This window comes from Amphiura filiformis, unplaced genomic scaffold, assembly GCF_039555335.1.
Source record: "Amphiura filiformis unplaced genomic scaffold, Afil_fr2py scaffold_83, whole genome shotgun sequence".
Lineage (NCBI taxonomy): Eukaryota > Metazoa > Echinodermata > Ophiuroidea > Amphilepidida > Amphiuridae > Amphiura > Amphiura filiformis.
In genome coordinates, this window is record NW_027305547.1 from 257,404 (window position 1) to 278,689 (window position 21,286).

The 21,286-nt window shown below is 38.7% G+C and overlaps 1 protein-coding gene across 2 annotated transcripts; it reads right to left on the minus strand.

Annotated features, from left to right (window-relative positions):
• Window positions 1-639: 639 nt before the first annotated feature.
• LOC140144813 (NAD-dependent protein deacetylase sirtuin-7-like) lies at window positions 640-19,874 on the minus strand. Of its 2 annotated transcripts, XM_072166619.1 has the most exons (9): window positions 19,691-19,874; window positions 16,174-16,311; window positions 14,878-14,982; window positions 12,921-12,991; window positions 12,489-12,561; window positions 11,554-11,652; window positions 5,953-6,189; window positions 5,340-5,527; window positions 640-1,803 (listed from the first exon to the last, which is right to left on the minus strand). In XM_072166619.1, exons 1-9 carry the CDS (start codon window positions 19,817-19,819, stop codon window positions 1,413-1,415), a joined length of 1,431 nt encoding a protein of 476 aa, XP_072022720.1. In that variant the 5' UTR covers window positions 19,820-19,874; the 3' UTR covers window positions 640-1,412. The 2 variants fall into 2 exon arrangements, with proteins under 2 accessions (XP_072022720.1, XP_072022721.1); XM_072166620.1 differs by lacking the exons at window positions 16,174-16,311; window positions 19,691-19,874 and adding an exon at window positions 15,693-15,770.
• Window positions 19,875-21,286: the final 1,412 nt, after the last annotated feature.

Sequence of the window (21,286 nt, forward strand, 5' to 3'; positions counted from 1 at the left end):
AAGTAATTTTTTCATGATTTTAGTTGTTCAGAACAGTTTTGTGGTTTCTGTTACTTGAAATTTGTATCAGCTACATATTGAAGCCGGTGGGATATTTTCACAGGGTTTTTAATGTGTAGTTGCCTGTTTATATGCAAAAATCGGAAAATAAACCCCTGCGACAATTTCCCATCATACAGTAATCAGCATTGGCAAACATGATTTTGGTGACATCTTCTGCCCCTTTTTGTCTTTGGCCCTTCCCTGATATTGATAGGGGCATACCAGGACCACCGAGCCGGAGGGGGCCAAAATTTCCAAGTTGTCCCGCTGACACTACAGGCCCGAAAATATTGTTTGCCAACTAAAATTTTTAACTGTCCCCATTTTTTGACCAGGGCGCTCTATAATCTTCTATAATCAAGAAGTGGGGGACAAAAAATCATCTACTAACTAGTTTCAAGCATATCTAATACAATATGCAATACAACATCCAATACCAACAATTTTAATATTAAAATGGGCCAATTTACCAACTTGACGCCATAACAAGTTTTCGTCAATTTTGTCCCTGGGTAATTTTTCCCGGTATGTAGAGTCTTTTTGTCCTGTTATTTCAAGCCAGAAGGAAAGTTGCACCCACCCCACCCCACCCACCCGGTTGTTTCGCCTCTGCCCACATGTATAGTCAGACAAATAAAAACAATACTTTTTGTTTAAAAACAATTATTCCCACATATGTATGTTGTTTGAATATTGATGAGAGCCCAAAGATTTTTACATGAAACTTTTGGCTCATTTCTAACACAATTGATGAGGCAGTTGTAGATTTTTAGACCAAAGTACCTGAGCAGTCCTTAACAATTTTGATCTATTTCCATAATTCTCGATCATGAGAGCCAACTTGGCTATGCACAGGTATTTGCGTCGAGCGTACTACGCAAAGACGGATGCTTACGATGCAAACACATCTTTTGAGAATTGACCATCACACAGTCGTTGCTAGGCAAGGTCAAGGTTCGGTCATGTAGTTCGCGCGATCGTGTTATTCTATGAAAAGTATGCTCACGCAGAAGTACATTCTCTCATGATCGAGTATTAGTTATTTTGCTTATAATATCAACTAAAGGTCTCATCTATTTAAAATCCACACTACCTCTGTCAAAGATTTTGAAAATATTTTCCACAGGATGAGCATAAATTTCAAATGAAATTAATGCATTAAGAAGCTCCATTTAAATTTCATACACCCTCTGAGAAAAATTCAAAACAAATCTTCCATGAAGGGAGTGTGATTCAAATCGAGTTGGCTGATTGTGTTAATTCCATTTGAAATTCATACTCTCCATGTGGAAGATATTACTCAAATCTTCCACAGGGGAGTGTGGACTTTAAATGGAACCCATTGATGATCTTTTTGATACTTGTATAGGTCATTGACATGGCTGTGATACCGGTACTGATGTGGTTTCCTCTGTTTCCATACCCTCTTCTTTCACCTCTTCTTTCACACATTCTATCGACACCTGAGACGACCGTCGTCTTTTCACTACTCTCTTACGACAACCCTTCCCAAACCAGCCCGGCTTCAGGGTGCACAATTTGATGTCATCTTTACTATCCCTGTCCTGTTTGATTGTGTCACCCCCTGGACTTGTAGCAACAAGCTGTTCATCACACACAGGTTTCAGATTATCATCAGTCAATATTTGTGTGTCTGTGTTGTTATTGCACATATCTGATAGTTGCAGCATTTTGGTTGTAAATGTTTTCAGTTCAGCAGATTTAAGTTGAATTGCAAGGCTGAAAATAGGATCCTGAGACCTGTAGAGAACAAAACAAAATATAAAATAGAGGTATTATATTAGACATCCTGCATGTGTATTTCCGAGACATTTGAGTGGATTGAGACATTGGGTGTATTTCTGAAACATTGGATGTATTTCTAAGATATTTGGTGTATTTCTGAGACATTGGGTGTATTTCAGAGACATTGGGTGTATTTCTGAGACATTGGGTGTATTTCTGACACATTGGGTGTATTTCAGAGATATTGGGTGTATTTCTGAGACATTGGGTGTATTTCTGAGAAGTTGGGTGTATTTTTGAAATATTGGGTGTGTTTCTGAGACATTGGGTGTATTTCTCAGACATTGGGTGTATTTCTGAGACATTGGGTGTATTTTTGAAATATTGGGTGTATTTCTGAGACATTTTTGTGTATTTCTGAGACATTGGGTGTATTTCTGAGACATTGGGTGTATTTCTGTGATATTTGGGTGTATTTCTGAGACATTTGGGAGTATTTGTTATACATTTAAGTGTATTTATGAGACATCTGGGTGCATTTCTCTGAAGGGTAGAATACTCACATGGTTCCCAATTCTATATATCAAGAGTGGAAGTCGGAATTTAATTTATAGATGCCACCTATTAAATTCAGACTTTCTTTATAAAGCAATATCCTGGAAGTTATTGCCATGGCTGGGAATTAAACCCAGGACCTCATAAACACAAGGCAGGTGCCCTAAGCACTGTACCATACCCTTAGTAATCAATGATTGCCTTATAATCACCTCTGATACACAACGGTACATTCAATTGAAGTCTGTCCATGGACCTCATGAACACAAGGCAAGTGCCCTAACCACTGGGTCAGTCCATGTCAAAACAGACTGAGTGTACACCCACCCTCTTGGATTTTGCTCTCCTTTGGACCCCTAGGTGAGGTCACAAGAAAAAATTCAAATTCAATTTCGTTTCCGAATGGCGGGCCATCTAAGTTTGGCGACCTTGACCAAAATTGGGAATTTAAGGTGTCCAAATGACAAAGCGCTCTCTTTGAGAGGCATTTTCTTCTTAATTAAATCAGTTGTGACCCTCTTTTTGAATGTGGTCACTCACTGGCTGTGTCTGAAATGCCTAATGCCAAAAAAGATTGATTTCGAATTTCGCTGGGATTTCAGGGGGGTCAAAATCAGCACTTCGTACTGTTCAATCAAATTATCTTTGATTTTGAAGGACCCATGATAATGTCACAGTGCACTTATAGACGAATCTAAATTCACACACTCCTACACCTGACTAGCAGCCTTTAGTTGGGTAGCCGTCGGCTACAATGCACTCAAAATGTGAAATGATTCGGCCTTGGCGGAAATTTTAAACTGCATTCCATCACCCGTTTTACACCTTCCGCGAAAACACAGGCAGACAAAAGAATAACACAATACAGTTCCTTCGACAAAACACACAGCATGGTCTATTCGCTGTTGAAGTGACATAATAATCGGATTAACTACACGCGTATCTATGCATTGATGTACTTATAACAAAAGGACTATATGTATGAATAGATGCGACGAGATTACCTGCGAATTACCTCCATTATATATATTATTAGCTATTATTCTATTAACCCTCCTCGTCCTTGCATCTTCTCTAGGTGTTAGGCGGCTTTTATTTGCACAATTGACGCTCAAAGCACCAGGTTGGTGCCAGCGGCTACCCAAAGATGTCCGACCAAATCCTGACCATGACTTGGCTACTTGGATTCGTCTATAGGTCCTAATTATGTTCAGAATGGATTAACCATGTGCCAATGTCTATGAGCAATTCAAAAGAGAAATTTCTAGACCCCTACAGAATTTTAGGCCCCTAAAGTGGTTCAGCCACAAATGGCGCTTAAAATCGGCAAATTTTGACACCTAATAACTTTGGGTGTACACCAGATATGAATTTCTAGTCTTTTGCATCTGAAAGAATGTAGTCTAATGTTACTAGGGACATAAGATTTGTTTTGTATTTTTTGTGTTTTGATACTAAGTTGATGGTCCCAAAAATCCCAATTTTTGACTAATAATGTACAGGTTATGGGTACAAAATGTCAATTTCAACATACCCTTTTTTCTTTTTTTTGATCACTTTATAGCAAATTGTCTTATTTATCCTGTTACTACATAGTTAACAACGTCCGATTTTAGTGATTTTGGTGTCTAATTATGTTTTCTTGCCTGAGAATACAACTACGCAACTTGTGGGTTCTGTACAAGGAACCAATGACCTCCTTATTACAATATGGATGCTTTTGGCAGCCATGTTGCAAAAGAGGGTCATCGGTTCCTTGTATAGTTTTTTAATTTGCTTAGTTGTATTTCTCATGCAAGAAAACATATATAATTAGACACCAAAATTACCAAAATCAGACGTTGTTAACTATGGTCAGAATTCAAAAGGTTGTTGACCTATGAACATTTTTTTTTTTTTTTCTCTCCTGAAAGGTCTGACACATAACAAACTATACATTTTTGGAATCCTCATGACCATACGAGTAATTTGATATATTACTTGACATAATTGGGAGCATTCTGAAAATTTGACTCCCATAACCTGTACTTTGCATGTGCATCGTTGCCAGGAAGTGCATTTTTGACCCCCTTAAAAATCCATACAGAGGATTAGAAAGTAGTTTTTCTTATTACTTGACTCAAGAGCAACTTGAAATATCAGGATAAATAATACAAATGGCTATAAAGTGATCAAAAATATAAAAAAATATCATACTAAAATTGGCATTTTGTACCGTATCCTGTATGCATGGCTAAATGACTATTTTTGAAAATTTCAACTTAATACTAAAACACAAAAAATACAAAACAAATCTTATGTTCCTAGTAACATTAAACTACATTCTTTCAGATGCAAAAGACTAGAAATACATATCTGGTGTACACCTAAAGTTATTAGGGGTCAAAATTTGCCGATTTTAAGCGCCATTTGTGGCTGAACCACTTTTGGGGTGGCCTAAAATTCTGTAGGGGTCTAGAAATTTCTCTTTTTTTGAATTGCTCATAGACATTGGCATATGGTTAATCCATTCTGAACATAATTAGGACCTATAAGTGCACTGTGACATTATCATGGGTCCTTCAAAATCAAGATAATTTGATTGAACAGTACGAAGTGCTGATTTTGACCCCTATGAAATCCCAATGAAATTCAAATCTATCTTTTTGGCATTAGGTATTTCAGACACAGCCAGTGAGTGACCACATTCAAAAAGAGGATCACAACTGATTCAATTAAGAAGAAAGTGCCCTCAAAGAGAGCACTTGTGTCATTTGGACCCTTAAATTCCCAATTTTGGTCGAGGTCGCCAAACTTTGATTGCCCGCCATTCATAAAAGCTAAATGGAATTTGAATTTTTCTTGTGACCTCACCTAGGGATCCATGAAAGGTACCCCTGAGCCAAAGGAGAGCAAAATCCAAGAGGATGGGTGTACACTCAATCTGTTTTGACATGGACTGACCCCACTGTACCATACCCTCTATAAAAGCCCTATAATCATTGCCTTATAATCACCTCTGATACACCGGTACATCCAACTGAAGTCTGTCCATCACCATCTTCATCACCTCATCACATTTGCCGTTGATTTTCAGTGTTGCCTGACTGTCTTTAGGTGTCCACTGTAGATTTACTATATACAACTTGGGTCTGAGGGCTTTACTTCGATCTGTACCCCACAAAAATGGATATCTTCTTAAAACCTGGGGAAACAAAATTAAAGTTGTTTATAAAATTCATGTGAAAACTAAAGCATCTAGTTTACTAATCACTTTTACAAACTGCATTTAGAAATTATGCACTTGAAAAAAAAGAATATAAAATTCTTTTAAAATCAATTTATGCTGTAAAATTTTGATCTGAAAGTCAAAACTTTTGCATTCTTACCATTTCTAACTTGCTCAGTACTTACAGTTACTGATATTACTGATGCTGAGATCCCCTTTTATATATTTTTGCTCCTTATTTTTGCCCATTTCTCAATTTCAGTATCACTGACTTTGTTCTGATGGATCAGATCATGTCACATACAAAGCAACAGGAATGCAAAACAAATGTTTTATTGTGACTCAGCTTTGCAAGTATCCTCTCTCATATTTACAAGGAATACTACCAGGTCCATACCTACCTTAAGACTTGAACCCAGACACAAGATCATATCAGCGTCATCAGCAGCTTCAATACCCGCCTTCCAATTCAATGGTTGATCCACCGCACCTTTCTCACCAAAATGAACTATAGTGTCACGGAGTGGACGGCGACATCTATGGCACTTCCTACCCGTGTCATGACGGAATTTGGCTGTACGCTCTGTGACATCAAACAGTCTGGTGTACACGTTCTCTGGTTTACATTTGGTACAAACCTGTTATAGAGAGGGCAAAGAAGATGAGGTTAACATGAGACCTTTATTCCAGTTGAAATACATACACCCCCTGCAGAAGACATGATCTTAATCTCCCACACAGGGAGTGTAGATTTCACATGAAGTCATTCATTCTGGTAACCTCATTTGAAATTCACACTCCCTGTGTAGAAGATTTAAGGTCATGTCTTCCATAGGGATTAGGGTAAAGCCAAGGCGGAAATTCCGCGAAAATCACGGAATTCGGAGGTAAAGCGGAAAACGCATTTCTGAGAAAAAATAAGAAAGATAAGCAAAATGACCTAGAAAAATATAAAAAATACAATTGAAAAAAAAAAATAAAAAATACTAAATGAAATGGGTCTTCAAAATTCATCAAAATAAAGTAAAATCCGTCATAGATTTACTGTACAACACCTGTCCTACCTCCCATTTCAGCTCAAGTATCCCACAATCCTTTGCGTGCCCGACTAAAAATAGCTCTTGGGGCTTTCCCGACCTTTTGAACGTAAGATTCTTGTGAAATTTTATTATGTCAGAAATGTGCTAAAATTACAAAGCGGAGAAAAGCGGAATTTAGCATTTGTAAAGCAGAAAATTCTTGGCTTTAGATTAGGGAGTGTATGGATTTCAAACTTGAATAGCCCCATTGTTCCGATTTCTCCCGTACAAGATCCGATAATTTTATCACAATTTGGGTAAGATCAAGTCTCAATTTGTTTGTAGATGGGGAATTAATTAGCCAGTAAATTGGGGTAGTAAATTGGGGTAGTAAATTGACTGCATGAAGCGCAACTTCAACCTTGGTTGTAGGTACAGGTGGCAATTCCATCAGCCCCCTGTCCCTAATCGCCTATCTGCAGTTACTCAACCCCACGTCCTCAAGACTGACATGCATTAGAATTAGTGCATGTCAATCGCAGTACTACCTGGATACACTTAGCTTTGCGGCAGAGTAAAACAGAGATGGGGCAATGGGGCAACACTATATGGCCACAGGGGTTATTGGAGTAGCCCTGAATGGCCATATATGGTTGCTTAGTCTTCATCATCAACATCAGACTAAGGGTGAGGTAACCCTGACATAAACCTCTACTGACAATACGTCCAGCCAGCGGCGTCGGTACATGGCTAAAATCCTCAAGTAAATGGAAGAGAATGCTAAAGGAGGCCGTGAAGCCCAAGGCCAAAATGGGTGCAATCATCAAAGACCTGGTGACTGCAGATTGCCTATGAATCGTGACCCAAGAGTGACATCTGCGGATGACGCCACACAGCCAAAGCCAAAAGGAAACTGTGTGATCGATAAGGGTCACAAGGATGGACAAACAACACTCAACGCTTGTAATGTATAATACTAGGACCTTGAAAACAGATGAATCTCTAGAGTCCTTATTGGATGAACTACAAAACTTCAAGTGGGACATAATTGGATTATGTGAAACGAAGAGGGAAGGAGAGGGTGTAGTGGAACTTCAAGGAGGAGCATGGTTATACAACCAAGGAAAAACAGAGGACAACAAGGATGCAAAAGGAATTGGGTTTCTTATTCACCCAAAATTCAAAGACTTTGTGAAGGGAATGAAATGTCACTCAAACCGAGTCATTTCTGTCACAGTGCAACTCACTGGAAACAAACAACTACGCATAGTTCAGGTGTATGCCCCAACCAGCGAGTATGATGATGAGGCAGTGGAAGAGGTTTATGAGGAAATAGCGAAGGCGATAGAAGAAAGTGAAGCCGAGTACACTATAGTAATGGGAGACTTCAATGCCAAAATAGGAAGCTACCAACCCGGAGAGGAGTCCATCATGGGAAAGTTTGGGATAGGAGAGAAAACGATAGAGGGGACATGCTGCTGGAGTTTGCTGCACAACAAGGACTAGTCATCGCAAACACTTACTTCAAAAGAACAAAATAGATACTGGACTTGGGAAAGCCCAGGAGGAAGTTTAAAAACCAAATTGACTTCATACTAAGCAGCCAGAGAGGAATTGTAGAAGACTGTGGAGTCATCACAAGTGTAGATATTGGAAGTGATCATAGGATGGTCAGAGCAAAGATACGCATCAATAGGAAACTAGCAAGGCTTCAGATCATAAGAAACAGAAAGAAAAATAAATTGAACATCCACAGACTACGGAGAGGAGACAAGAGTACCAACTTGAATTGAAAAATCATTTTGCATGTTTAGATATAGAGAGTGCAGATATGGATACCATGTATGACCTCATATCCAGCACAGTTATAGAGGTAGCTGAAGAAATAGCACCAAGAGAAAGAAAGACTAAGCAAACATCTGAGGAGGACAAAGTGATAGAGGATATGGATGTGAAAAGAAAGAAACTTCGTGAAGTGGAAGACAAAACACCCCAACAAAAAACCGAATACGCTGAGCTTGTCAAAACAGTGAGAAAGAAGAGGCGACAGAGAAGCAGAAAGAGAAGAAATGAAGAAATTGAAACCATCCTGATGAGCGGAAAAGGACTAAAACAGATTTCAAAACTGAACAGCAAGAAAACCAGAATAAGCAAAATGAGACAAAAGGATGGCAACATCACAACTGATAGAGAAGAAATTCTAGACGTATGTGCAGAATTTTACCAAGATCTGTACAGTTCAAAATCAAATCAGGACAAGACAGATACAAACTGTAAATCAACTGATCAAACTGACCTCCCAAGTATAACAATAAGAGAAGTGGAATTGGCAGTGAAACAAATGAAAGACAACAAAGCTCCAGGCACTGACGACCTAACCAGTGACATCTTCAAGGTAGGCGGTGCAGAGATAAACATACAACTAGTCAGACTGTATAACGACATATTACACCAGAAAAAGATACCCAAAACCTGGAAAGAGGCTAAAGTTATACTGCTTCACAAGAAGGGCGACAAAGCAGATATTAAGAACTACAGACCTATAAGCTTACTGTCCCATGCGTATAAAAATCTTTACAAGAATAATACAAAACCGCATCAAGAGAATACTGGATGAGAATCAACCAAGAGAACAGGCCGGATTCAGAGAGGGCTACTCAACTACAGATCATCTTCATGCACTAAATCAATTAATAGAAAAGGCAAATGAATACCAGTTAAAGCTTTGCGTTGGGTATATAAAAAAAAAAAAGCCTTTGACTCGGTAGAGCACAGAGACCTATTCACAGCTTTAAGAAAGATTGGAGTAAATGAAGGATATGTACAAATCATGGAGGACATATACACAGACGCAACAGCCATTATTCATCTTGAAAATGATGTATCCAAACCAATACACATAAAAAGAGGTGTAAGACAGGGTGATACAATTTCTCCAAAAATCTTCACAGCCGCCATGGAAGAAGTGTTCAAGAATTTAGACCTAAAACCAAGAGGAGTCAACATTGACGGAGATTATTTAACAGACATGAGATTTGCAGACGATGTTGCATTAACAGCTGCATCAGTTGAGGATATGGAGGTGCAACTAAACAGCTTGAACAGGGAGAGTAAGAAGATAGGACTAAATATACATAAGGGGAAGACCAAATTCATGACAAATTACCAGACTAACAAGTCCATTGAAGTAGAAAATGAGCAGATAGAACATGTAGAAAGTTATAAGTATCTAGGCCAGACAGTAAAGATGGAAGACAACACGAGAGAAGAAGTCATGCTAAGAATAAAGGCTGGCTGGAGTTGCTTTGGCAGACACAAAGAAATCCTATGTGACAAAAGACTACCAATGACACTGAGGACGAGAGTCTTCAATCAGTGTGTATTACCTACAATGACCTATGGTTGTGAAACCTGGACAACAACTAAGTTTTTAGAACAAAAACTCAAGGTAGCACAGCATGCTATGGAGAGGAAAATGCTGCATATCACCATACGTAACAAAGTAAAAAATGTGGAAATCAGGGACAAAACAAATGTCAAAGATATCATGGAAAGGATCAAGGAGGCAAAGTGGAGATGGGCGGGACACATAGCTCAGAGAGGACAATAGATGGACAAAGAGGTTAACGGAATGGCAGCCAAGAACAGGAAAGAGAAGAAGGGAAAAACAAAAACGAAGATGGCGTGATGATCTCACATCCTATTTGGGTACAACCTGGGCAAGAGAAGCACAGAACAGAAGCAAATGGAAGCTACTTGAGGAGGGCTACATCCGACAGTGGGTGACACAGCCTGTGAGGTGAGGTGAGGTGAGGGGAATTAATTATGATTTTGGACATTTATGTACAACACATTACTGTTGTTAAGTTTACTTATAGTGGTAAAGAAGATGGGTTTCACTTGAGACTGAACACAAAATTAACTTAGGGCCTAGGCCTTAAAAAAATTCTTGCATTGGTGTACTACCTTTCTTTGTGCATACATTAACAAATTAATACAGCCTAACATTAGGCCATGGGAATGAAAGTTTTAGATTTGCGTCTGTCACTTTTTCGAATCACATGTGGCCGTGCTTCATGATTCATTATTACTTTTTCTAGTGAATGCATTGAACGGAAGTATGGATACAATCTAGTACTAAGGAGGCCCTAGGTGCTGATTATTGTGTATATAAAGCATTCACAAGCAGCCTGTCGATCCAGAACTTGAAATCTTTGTTTCAGAGCCTTGTTTTGTAGAAATAATGATTTTTTTTTTACAAATAATAAAAAATTTCATGCGGTAGGTTTCGAGGAATCCAGGCGGTGGACGCAAATCTAAAATTTTCATTCCCATGGCCTTAGGCACCACATCCAATTTGGTTGTAACAATATCAGTGCCAGGTTAGATTCTGATGACTCTTTCTATCATACCCTGGTGATGTAATTAGAGAATAAAGGTATTGGTTTTAGCCACTGGAGTGCATCTATCGTCTCATATAACACGGGCGACATCAGTATTTTAAGTAAAACAACGAGGCGAATTTTACGCCAAAAATAATGATGTCGCCTGTGTTATATGAGACGATAGATGCACGACAGCGGCTAAAAACAATACCTTTATTCTCATTCTGAAACACTTCAATTCAAATAGAAATATCATAAGTAATTTCTATCAAATTAAATCCTACATTTTACAAGCAACTACCTAGGGCTTAAAATCGATCAGTCCCGTTGTTGCTATGCGCCTCCGATTGGTTCAAATAGCGAGCACGCGTATCGGCATCGCGTTGTTGCACACGCGCCGACCCGTGTCATATCGTGTCATATCACACGGGCAAGAACCAATGAGAGTGCAGGAACGTTCTCAAGTGTTTAAGAATAACTTGTATCAAGCATAATAATTAACATTTGCATAGTGTTATCATTTTTCAGCACTATACAAATGTCCTATCAAGGGCACTGTATAGCGCTACCGGACTAAAAAATAAAAAAAATTACTTACTTCAATATACATATTACCATGCACTTCTGACAAAGCGTCTTGAGGAAAGCCGCTGCGGAGATGGAGTCCATCACAATTCTGTGATACTATGTGCTGGACCTATGTTGTAATTAGATGATTGAGAGTATACACAGTGTTACTATTAAAGTAGTTCTAATAACATATCAGACTACTCATTAAGATTTGTTCTTTATCATGAGTGACTACTTGATCTACAGGCTGTCTCATCACAAGTTGAGAGTAAAGGTCCGTTCATACTACCACCGCATTTGCGATGCGTTGCTTTGCGATGCCGATATATCGATTACTTTTTGTCGCAACTCAACGCAACTCATCGCATTTCCAAGTTAAAATCTATTGAACTTTATTGCGATATCGCAATGCAGTAGTTTGTAGTACGATGCAGTGCGGCAACGCACCACATCGCAAAACAACGCATCGCAAATGCGGTGGTAGTATGAACGGACCTTAACGCTATATTTGATTTGGCAGTGGCAGATTCAAATTGCATGCGCAAACCTAATCTTGCGCAAAACTAAATTGTTAATTTTCATGAAGTCAATGGAAATCATGCCGGTCAGCGGGCGACTTGAAAATTGTGCCCGCCCTGGTAATTTTGCATAGTATGCCACTGAAGTTTTGGTAGGTAAACAACTTTTGTATTATGTTGTTGGTCATGCCATATTATTTCTTACGATATTTTGATGAAGGGGAAAAAATTATTGATTTCCTGAGCTATAGGGTTAAAGGTCACCACTTCTTTCAAAACATCTAAACCATGATTTCTGAAAGATCGGTCCTCAAGAAGAGCGACATTCTGAAAGTTATTTTGACAATATTTATTCCATATTTTCAACCTACAGGAATTTAACTAATACTTGATGTAAGATTTAATCTCAACCATTTTGTTGCTATGGAGATATAGTCTCACTTACCAGTCCCTTTTCTTGTAGTTTAACCAGACTCATATGTGTCAGGGTTGGTTCAGCATCTACAAGCGATGTGGTTCTGTGAAAAGAAAACTGATCAGATTATAATACATTTGGGTGTAATTATGAGACATTTGGGTGTATTTATGAGACATTTGGGTGTAATTATGAGACATTTGGGTGTATTCATAATACATTTGGGTGTAATTATGAGACATTTGGGTGTAATCATAATACATTTGGGTGTATTCATAATACATTTGGGTGTAATTATGAGACATTTGGGTGTATTCATAATACATTTGGGTGTATTTATGAGACATTAATTGGGTGTAATTATGAGACACTTGGGTGTATTCATAATACATTTGGGTGTAACTATGAGACATTTGGGTGTATTGGGTTAGATGTCTACATGGCTTAAAATATGTAACTTACGTGACATCTAGGCCCTTTTGCAGCAGAGTCCATACACCATTAGGTCCACGGTAGTCTGGTATAGAAGCAGCCTACAGAAACGTACAAATTACAGTTAAAATTTTCAACACAAGTATACTATCATGTACTGGGTTCACACATTGTGTTATTACAGTTGAAATCCATACGTGTACCCAATATGGAAGACATAGCTTTAGGGTAGTTGTAAATTTAGTAACGTATCGAAACATATGGAAATGGATGGAAAAGGATGGAAATGGATGGATATACACCACGAAATGTCTAGCTTGACTATGCTTACCGTGCTAACACCAGCTCATGTATACACCACTAAATGTCTAGCTTGACTATGCTTACCGTGCTAACACTAGCTCATGTATACACCACTAAATGTCTAGCTTGACTATGCTTACCGTGCTAACACCAGCTCCAGTATACACCACTAAATGTCTAGCTTGACTATGCTTACCGTGCTAACCCCAGCTCCAGTATACACCACTAAATGTCTAGCTTGACTATGCTTACCGTGCTAACCCCAGCTCCAGTATACACCACTAAATGTCTAGCTTGACTTATAGCTTCTGACTATGCTTACCGTGCTAACACCAGCTCATGTATACACCACTAAATGTCTAGCTTGACTATGCTTACCGTGCTAACCCCAGCTCCAGTATACACCACTAAATGTCTAGCTTGACTATGCTTACCGTGCTAACCCCAGCTCCAGTATACACCACTAAATGTCTAGCTTGACTTATAGCTTCTGACTATGCTTACCGTGCTAACACCAGCTCATGTATACACCACTAAATGTCTAGCTTGACTATGCTTACCGTGCTAACCCCAGCTCCAGTATACACCACTAAATGTCTAGTTTGACTATGCTTACCGTGCTAACCCCAGCTCCAGTATACACCACTAAATGTCTAGCTTGACTATGCTTACCGTGCTAACCCCAGCTCCAGTATACACCACTAAATGTCTAGCTTGACTATGCTTACCGTGCTACCCCCAGCTCCAGTATACACCACTAAATGTCTAGCTTGACTTATAGCTTCTGACTATGCTTACCGTGCTAACACCAGCTCATGTATACACCACTAAATGTCTAGCTTGACTATGCTTACCGTGCTAACCCCAGCTCCAGTATACACCACTAAATGTCTAGCTTGACTATGCTTACCGTGCTAACCCCAGCTCCAGTATACACCACTAAATGTCCAGTTTGACTATGCTTACCGTACTAACCCCAGCTCCAGTATACACCACTAAATGTCTAGCTTGACTTATAGGTGCTGACTATGCTTACCGTGCTAACACCAGCTCATGTATACACCACTAAATGTCTAGCTTGACTATGCTTACCGTGCTAACCCCAGCTCCAGTATACACCACTAAATGTCTAGCTTGACTATGCTTACCGTGCTAACACCAGCTCCAGTATACACCACTAAATGTCTAGCTTGACTTATAGCTTCTGACTATGCTTACCGTGCTAACCCCAGCTCCAGTATACACCACTAAATGTCTAGCTTGACTTATAGGCTTACTGTGCTAACACCAGCTCATGTATACACCACTAAATGTCTAGCTTGACTATGCTTACCGTAAGCAACCCCAGCTCCAGTATACACCACTAAATGTCTAGCTTGACTATGCTTACTGTGCTAACACCAGCTCCAGTATACACCACTAAATGTCTAGCTTGACTTATAGCTTCTGACTATGCTTACCGTGCTAACACCAGCTCCAGTATACACCACTAAATGTCTAGCTTGACTATGCTTACCGTGCTAACCCCAGCTCCAGTATACACCACTAAATGTCTAGCTTGACTATGCTTACCGTGCTAACCCCAGCTCCAGTATACACCACTAAATGTCTAGCTTGACTATGCTGACCGTGCTCACCCCAGCTCCAGTATACACCACTAAATGTCTAGCTTGACTATGCTTACCGTGCTAACCCCAGCTCCAGTATACACCACTAAATGTCTAGCTTGACTTATAGCTTCTGACAGTTGAGTTGTTTTAACTGCTAACACTTCAGCTGAATCTTCAACCTGGGAATTAAGCAAACATACAGATGTAATTTGTGTGTGCCTTTAGCAGATACATCATACATACACCCAGGATTGGGGGGGGCAAAATAAAAAAATTTGGGGAAAAGATAAAAGTAATTTCCTGGTTGTATCATTTTGACCTGGTATTATCGGTGACATGTATTTACATATACCATGGTTTTTTAGAGACTGTACATATAAAGTCTTCCAAGTTTTATTTGGACAATGTGCACACATACCTCCGGTATTAATTTTATGCTATTTTGGCCCATAATCAGGGTCGCGTCGGGTGAATTTTGGTACGAAACAACCCTTTCCTTTTTCCCCCTTCCCGATGATTTTCTAATTCTCTTTCATAGTTTCAGATACTCTGCCCCACCTTCCCCCACCCCCGGCTATGCTACTGCATATATCCAAAACTTAATTATTTGGGAACAACTAGGTGCTGAAGGGGTTAAACCACTTCGCTGGAAAGATCAAGTTCAGAAGGCTGCCCTGCTCCCACAAGTAAGAGAAGCAGAACAGCTAGCTAACAACAGATGGGAATGGCTGCAGCACTCTCAGTATTTAGGAATGCTAGGGAACTTCAAGTTCTACACGATTGAGCCAAGTCAAGTCTTCATCCTTCTCTGTTACACTCACCACCCCCCTCCCGCACATGTTAAGAGATATGATCAGGATCACACACACCCAAACATGATCCTGCATACCTCTTCCATTTTCTTCTTGACACATTGTCTTTGTCAAGCCCTCCTTGCCAATTCTGCTACTACATCTTGTGATGTTTCTCCCTCCCCCCTCTTACACCACCTATCCACACACACCCCTCCCCACACCCCCTCCACACACACACGCCCACACAAACATGATCCTGCATAAATTTTCCATTTTTTCTTGACACATTGTCTTTGTCGAGCCCTCCTTGCCAATTCTGCTACTACATCTTGTGATGTTTCTCCCTCCCCCCTCTTACACCACCTATCCTCACCCCCCTCTCCCCACACGCCCTCCTCACGCTCTCCCCCACACAAACATGATCCTGCATAAATTTTCCATTTTCTTCTTGACACATTGTCTTTGTCGAGCCCTCGTCAATTTTGCTATATTACATCTTGTGATGTTTCTCCCTCCCTATCTCTTACACCACATATCCACACACACCCCTCCACACACAAACATGATCCTGCATACCTCTTCCATTTTCTTCTTGACACATTGTCTTTGTCGAGCCCTCCTTGCCAATTCTGCTACTACATCTTCTGATGTTTCCAACAGCGCCCTCTCCTCCTCCGTCCTCTCTTCTTCTGACTTCTTTAAGATGACCTTGATCTAAATGGGAGAATAGATTGTAATTAACACATTCACAGGATTTTGACAATAAATTGATTTTTTTACTTTGCATAGGCTTCAACATAAAATCCCAAGTTTTGAGATATTTCTCAAAATATCAAGCGCTATCTTAAGAACCACTGAACCAATACTAGGCTTGATTGTACTGATTCCAAATATGGTCATGAAAATTTATAATTCTGAAATTTGTGAGTTTTAAAAAAAATTTGAAACTTGTTGTCTGCAGTTGACACCAGCGTGGAGAGAGTTTAAAAGCATTTTACAAAATGTGCGAGAAGTGATTGAGTTTATATGACTATGCCCTAATGACTTGCAGTCTTAAAATTCTTTAATGATAGCTTCTCTATTGTTGGTCGAAGCAGCAAAAAAAATTGATTCTGGTTATAATCTAATGTAATGTAATTTTTGCCAAAGCTCACTACCATTCACAAGATGCTGCGAACTACCAAATCGCAGTTGCTAACCTTAAATCCCAGGACTCCAAAAGGGCTTTCTCACTAGACGACCCTACATTGTTGAATGCACACTTTGATTGCCAACACTTTGCTGGCAGTCTTTATGTGATCTCTAGCATTTGTCCCCGCATTTGTCTAGCGAAGCTCTGAATAACTGAACTGAGCAAGCCTCATGTAAATCATTGAAGCCTAAACAAAGAACTCCCGTATTATTATTAGGCAAAAAAAAAAGAAGAAAAAAAGTCTGTCTCAGACACATTGGTAAAAAATGCCAAGTGCTAAAAAGAATTTTATGGCCAAAGTATAAGCGCTAATTGGAGTTCACATAGCAATGCCCGCAGGTGTCTGAGACAGACTTTCTTTCTTGTTTGCATGTTTCTTTTATATCTCATCAGCGTTGGAAATAGCTGGTATCGCGTAGCAAAATGCTACACAATTTTATCAATTTGCTACACAATTTTGGAGTTAAGTAGTATTTTTATGCCATAGACTTAAACACTGAAGACTTAGGGAGTCCGGCACTTTTTGCCTTTTTTAAGCGAACCTTATCAAGTTTGGTATCACTGGAAAGAGAATTTAAAGAGAAAACCAACAGTCTTTAAATCAACTCAGTAGCTTGAAGTATAGTGAAGTTATGCTCAATTAAAGTTGTGTGCGTACAGGTTTTGTGTCTGTCGCCGCGACCAACTGGAATGTGTGCAACGAAGTCCCTATTATGTCGATTACTGTCTCAAAATTTATTTGAAATCTAATAAAATTTGGAAAGGGAGTTAAAAAAGACAACTAGTATTGTAATATCATATTGACAATTATTGAATAAAACAGTAATAACATATGATTACATAGTATGAAGTGCAGTTGTGTGTGTTTTATTTTTTTCTCAAGTCACCCCAAACTTCGGGCCTAAAAAAAAAAAAAAGCAAACATTTTTATAACAAGTTTAGAAAAGAGATTCTTAAAATACTGGAGTTGATTAAAAGTAGTAACATAAATAATATCAATTCATTGAAGTGGTTGTTTTCTCATATTTCTCTGAAGCCCTCATGCAAAATGTTCTTGTCTTTAGTTTATGAAGCTCATCTGACACTGCAATACTCAACTTCAGAATTGAAAAAAAAAATACAAAGGAAGTGAAAAAAAAATTTAAAAATATTACACAGATTTTTTAAGTATCATAGAAATGATTAAAATTAGTAACAAAAATAATATCACTTGTATTAAGTGTGCCTTCTTCATTTTTATCCTTGCCCTCAAGACCCGATAATGCGCTACATCTACCACCCGGCGTCAACCCGACAAGGCACATGGCATGCACCGCTAACACACCGCTACACTCCCCGTACTTCGCATGCTACCACAGTACCTCCCTGTACAAAATCATGGTTCGCATTTTACCGCAACCTCCGATTGCTCTGCAACTTGGCCAACGTCTTCTTGAAAGTCTATAATTTAATCTAATACCAGTTTCATATAGGTTTCATGGACTCTTTATAACCGAATTATAAGGGTTTTGACAAGAAAAATCGGGAAAAATTACCTTGATTTTGGTGCCTCAGAAATTGCTTTTGACTACCGCTCATACTTTATCAACGGGCATTTGTTTACTATTGCGGATGGGGAATTCTTTTATCTATCCCATAATAATCTCAGATTTTGGACTAGGTCAGGGGTTAATGAGATGTGATCCAAAAACTCCGTCACATCCGGAAGCTCATGTGACAAGATGGCGACGAATGCATCTACTGCTAATCTGTTGCTCTGAAGGTACACCGTATTTATCGTATTGATCTAGGATTATACGGACTTTTTTTGGAAAAAACATCATACAGTTAGAAAGTTTAATCTTTAATCTCTTCAAATCATAATTTATTTTACCATTTGAACATAAAAATCATGTTTAAAACATACGACAATTCTTGTGTGTTTTACGTGCTTCCAGATACAAATTCGGAAATCGGGAAACTACTGGACTCCCTACTGAAGTATGTGAATGTACCAAGAGAAAAGTAATGAAAGCAAATTTTGCTACGCATAAAAAATGTTTAATTCCAACACTGTATCTCATGATCTATCTACTGTAGTAGTGTAGTCATGATAGTGCAGACTGTGCAGTTTACCTGTAAGTACTAGTCACTAGTAGTCAGTGTTTAGTGTTAATCTATTGGTACTGGCCACTGACTTAAAAAGCCTTCGGATTAGCCGATTAATCCAGATTAGGCCTATGCGGATATAGTATCATCACCGGGACTGAGAAATGCGACATTTTCGATGTTTGTACCGGGGAATTTCAGACACGGAGACTTCTACAAATTCATCCAACGGTAACCAAAGGGTTGGGGATCGCATTGTTAACTATCACTAAATGTTTCGGAATTGAGGTCGGCTAAAAAGTAGACAGTTTCGGGGACTGTAATTGGTGTAGAATGTAGATGTCACATTTTGAACAGTGAGCGATAAGTGACCAATTTGACGCTCAGCACAAGTGTTTATCTTTACTCAGAGTACACATAATCATGCATAACTCGCAAACTCAAAATCGGAATCAACTGAAATTTTGGGAATAGGGTTTTTTCGTGGATATGTACTGAAAAATGTCATAAAAAGAGGATGCTAGGATCACGAAATCCTCCTTTAAATGCATGAATGAAATCATGACAGGAAACTAATAATTTCATTTCATTAGCCTTTAATATCCTTAGCATATTAAGATTTCAATATATAGCAACATTTTTATGTTCTTTTGTATTTTATTATTACATTATTCAAATTATGTATTTGATCAACTTTATATTATGCCATCAGATGAAGTACTCTGGCAAGTTGCCGAATTCGTAGGGTTAAAAAAAAATCGTTATTTTAGTCACAAATATCATGACTTAGCTTCTTTCAGAAACCACACTTACTCTTTTTTCTTTGGTTTTCTTTTCAGCTTTCTGTGACACCCATGTTCTTGAGGCTGATTCGGCACTGGAACGTCTGGGACGGCATAATTTTGCCGGATTCTGATTAATTTCACCTTCTTCCGTAGCCATAATAATAAGCTTGGGTTCGCAACAGTATTCCAGCGTTTCTTTTACATTAGTAGACACATTGTGAATGTCAAGCAGGCTACGTAATCAAAATTATACGCTAACAGTACTGTAATCAGCAGCGTGTAGTACTGTAATCGTTTTTTACGTCATGTACTTATTATTCATATTTTGTGAAAAATGGGTTTATAAAGGCCTGACACCGCTGAAAAAATTGACACACGCCCTCTATATAATATAACAAGCAGTACATGCTGCAGTGGTTTAGCAACTATTTTGCGATTTGGTAGTTCACAGCATCTTGCGAATGGTAGTGAGCTTTGGCAAAAATGGCATTGATCAATTAATTCATACCGAGCGTGTAGAAGAATTCAAATATCACCGATATACTTTTGACGGTCCTGTGGTTCTTGAGTTATGTTGTATTAAAAGAGGGCTGAAACAACAACACTTTTACATTAAAAATCAAGCACGTTTTCAAAGTAGGCCCCAAGGCCTATATGAATTGTAGAATGAACTTTTGCAAAACATCAAAGTGTTATTTTTCAATAATACATTGATTTAAATAATGAAAATCGATTTTTGGCTGCTTCGAGCATATTGTTTCTTTCCTTCCTCGACTTCTATCCTTCTTCATGCATATTCTTTCTTTCCTTCTTCAAGTTCTTTCCTTTTTCATGCATAGGCCTATTCTTTCTTTCCTTCAAGTTTTTTCCTTTTTCATAATTCCTTCTTTCCTTCCCCCAAGTTCTTTCCTTCTTCGTGCGTGCATATTGGCCTTTCTTTCCTTCTTCAAGTTCTTTCCCTCTTCATATGCCTCAGAGTCTTTCTTTCCTTCTGAAAGTTCTTTCCTTCTTCGTACATATCCTTTCTTTCCTTCTTCAAGTTCTTTCCTTTTTCATGCATATTCTTTCTTTCCTTCAAGTTCTTTCCTTTTTCATAATTCCTTCTTTTCTTGAAATTCCTTCCCCAAGTTCTTTTCTTCTTCGTGCGTGCATATCGGCCTTTCTTACCTTCTTCAAGTTCTTTCCCTCTTCATATGTATTCTTTCTTTCCTTCTGAAAGCTTCTTTCCTTTTTCCCCATATTCTTTCATTCCTTCATGCTCTTTCCTTTTTCGTGAATATTTTTTCTTTCATTCCTTTTCACTGTGCATATTCTTTCTTTCATTCCTCCTTCGTGCACGGTGCACATATATTCTTTCTTTCCTTCTTCAAATTCTTTCCTTCTTCATGCACATTCAATTCAGGTTCTTTCCTTCTTCATGCATAGGCCTATTCTTTCTTTCCTTCCTTCCTCAAGATCTCTCCTTCTTGTTTAATAAGTTCGTACATGCATATTCTTTCTTTCCTTCTTCAAGTTCTTTCCTTTTTCATGCGCCTTCGTTCCTTCCTCAAGTTCTTTCCCCGGGTTAATTATTTCTTCATGCATATTCTTTCTTTCCTTCTTCAAGTTCTTACCGTCTTCAAAT